The sequence below is a fragment of the Triticum dicoccoides genome, chromosome 6A, assembly GCF_002162155.2.
Source record: "Triticum dicoccoides isolate Atlit2015 ecotype Zavitan chromosome 6A, WEW_v2.0, whole genome shotgun sequence".
NCBI classification, from domain to species: Eukaryota; Viridiplantae; Streptophyta; class Magnoliopsida; order Poales; family Poaceae; genus Triticum; species Triticum dicoccoides.
In genome coordinates this window covers 496,114,182-496,116,559 of record NC_041390.1, presented here as the reverse complement: position 1 = coordinate 496,116,559, position 2,378 = coordinate 496,114,182, and the positions used below count along the sequence as shown (strand labels likewise).

The 2,378-nt window shown below is 47.4% G+C and overlaps 1 protein-coding gene across 1 annotated transcript; it reads right to left on the bottom strand.

Annotated features, from left to right (window-relative positions):
• Positions 1-395: 395 nt before the first annotated feature.
• On the bottom strand, positions 396-1,304 carry LOC119314993 (low affinity sulfate transporter 3-like). The gene is made up of 4 exons (XM_037589667.1): positions 1,137-1,304; positions 964-1,049; positions 798-874; positions 396-701 (listed from the first exon to the last, which is right to left on the bottom strand). Exons 2-4 carry the CDS (start codon positions 1,043-1,045, stop codon positions 549-551), a joined length of 312 nt encoding a protein of 103 aa, XP_037445564.1. The 5' UTR covers positions 1,046-1,049; positions 1,137-1,304; the 3' UTR covers positions 396-548.
• Between the last annotated feature and the right edge of the window lie 1,074 nt (positions 1,305-2,378).

Here is a 2,378-nt window from a genome sequence, read left to right as displayed (position 1 = left end):
ACATACAGGTAGTAATATATGAACTTTTGGGGAAATAATAAATGAACTTCTAAAATACATTTTTGTTTTCTCACATAAACAAAATAAGAAACACAAGTGAGGGTAAAACTAGTGTCAAATGTCTAGACCCAAATTTTTCCTTTTTGTGTGTGCAACCTCTCATCTGAACATATGCAAACCTTTGGTCAAATTATAGTATAGCAAATCCCAAAGAAATCACCAAGCCTTGAAGTTCACCAAGAGCGAAAGGATCAATTTTTCTGAAGAAAATAATTGACCATCAGACGAGATGGGAGGAGGAAGTGGGGAGAAGAGAAGAGGAAGATGGAGTGAGTAGGAACAAATAAATAGATATAGATTTTAAGGGAGTATAGTCACAAAAACACGATCGTATACCACTCTAGTTAATGTGCTTAATTTCTACAGAACACGTACATGTTTTGTCATTGTTGCGTCTGTTACTATTTGTAAGCATTTGCGGAGGTATGTAAACCATGCTCACTAGATACAAATCCACAACAAATGGTGTTATTTCTACTAGCATACACTCAACACTCCATAGCACTGCCCTTGTGTGCAGTTAGGCATCCTTCCACTGCTTCACCTACTGTCAGGAAAATCCAATCTTCTCCTATCCTGTCAACAACGTGTGCCAGCTTCATCTTCTGAATTGCCTGCCATCCTAGACTGGCAATAGCCATCTGCAAATAATATTTTTACACAAGAGTGAGATATTTTGACCAGTGATAATTTTTTGACAAAGCTACAATATGATGCTCATCAGTAAATCACTTCACCTGTATGCCGAGGGACGCCAGCTCCTTGTGAATTTCTTCCAATCCCACCAGTTCTGAAGTGTCAATGTTCACCACATCTGCAGACCAGAAGCATGAATGAATCAGATATGTTTTGGAATTTTCAATATTATTCTAGCAATTGTAAGCTTCTCTGTGAGGAACTTACTTGACATGTCAAGGAAAACTGAGTGCACCCTTTCCCTGACCTTCTCATTGGATGTGTCCACTTCTACCCTTACCCACTCCATGATCCTGAATCAACACACCTAGCTATATGAGCACTCACATCGAACTTTACACAATGAGCGGTTTACTTTCTTTGATCACATTGGTTGGTACCTCTCTTTGATGAAAGTCGCATTGATGAAGCAAAGGAAGGATGTATCGATGCGTATGACTTGCACGGCCGGTGTCCGGCATGCCACGGGGTACTGCCTGACGCTGCAGAATATGCTTGTTCCTTGTAGCCTGCCCAGACCCGCCACCTGAGGCCGGAGTGACTGGATGATGATCTTTGCAAAGGATATGGAAAGCTGCAAGTATAATGTATGTATGAAAGAAAGTCAGAGAACTGCTTGATGGAGTCATGTACCTAGGGTAGGGTCACAGACCTGATCTAAGTACCCTGCCCAAGGACACCCTTAGAAGAAATCACCTTCCAGTCGACCTACGAGGGACTCACTCGACTGACTTGAAGGACTCGACCACGAAGACTCACTCGACCACCAGAAGGACAAGAGGCACTCTGCACTGCAACGGTCTGTAATTAAGTAGACTTTATGATAGTAAAGACACTTTATGTGGGGCGTTACCAGTAATGCCCCGGACTTAATGTACCTTAAACCCTTCATTACGTGGGCTGGCTGGGGTCCTGGCACACTCTATATAAGCCACCCCCCTCCACAGGCAGAAGGGTTCGGCACCCTGTAATCCATATACACATAATCCACTCGACCGCCTCCGGGCTCCGAGACGTAGGGCTTTTACTTCCTCCGAGAAGGGCCTGAACTCGTACATCTCTTGTGTTTACAACCTCTCCATAGCTAGAACCTTGCCTCTCCATACCTACCCCCCACTCTACTGTCAGACTTAGAACCACGACAGTTGGCGCCCACCGTGGGGCCGGTGTTTTAGCGATTTTGTGGAGAAGTTGCGATTCTTCCGAGTACTTTCATCATGGTAGCTGCTGGAGTTTTGGTCGAGGGTCGAGAGATTCGTCTCGGTGCTCTCACCTTCGTCGCCGACGACTCCGCCTGGCTCCAGGAGGCTCCACTCGACGTCGATGCGCTCCCCGTCCGCGGTGCGACGCATTTTCGTGCATGTGTCCGCGGTGTTCTGCTGCTGCAACCGTCGACCCCATATCGGTCGACTCCCCTATCGACCGCCCTCCCGGTCTCCAGCCAGCGCAAGCGCTCGGGTCGGTCGAGGCTTCAGCGGTGGGTGAGACACGCGGTGGCTCGCCAGACGGCCACCACCCAAGTTGCGGCAATCGAGCCCGACGAATCTCTCTACGGCCTGTTCGATCTGTCGACTGGCTCCGTAGAGACTGCATCCGAATGCGATAGCAGTGATCCAGCGGCG

What these genes read in the sequence shown, in the direction of transcription:
- LOC119314993 (XM_037589667.1), bottom strand. Translation starts at nt 1,045, where the DNA reads ATGGAGTGGGTAAGGGTAGAAGTGGACACATCCAATGAGAAGGTCAGG. An exon ending in AGTTTTCCTTGACATGTCAA is followed by an intron (nt 875 to 963) that starts GTAAGTTCCTCA and finishes TCTGGTCTGCAG; the next exon opens with ATGTGGTGAACATTGACACT. An exon ending in TGGCGTCCCTCGGCATACAG is followed by an intron (nt 702 to 797) that starts GTGAAGTGATTT and finishes TATTATTTGCAG; the next exon opens with ATGGCTATTGCCAGTCTAGG.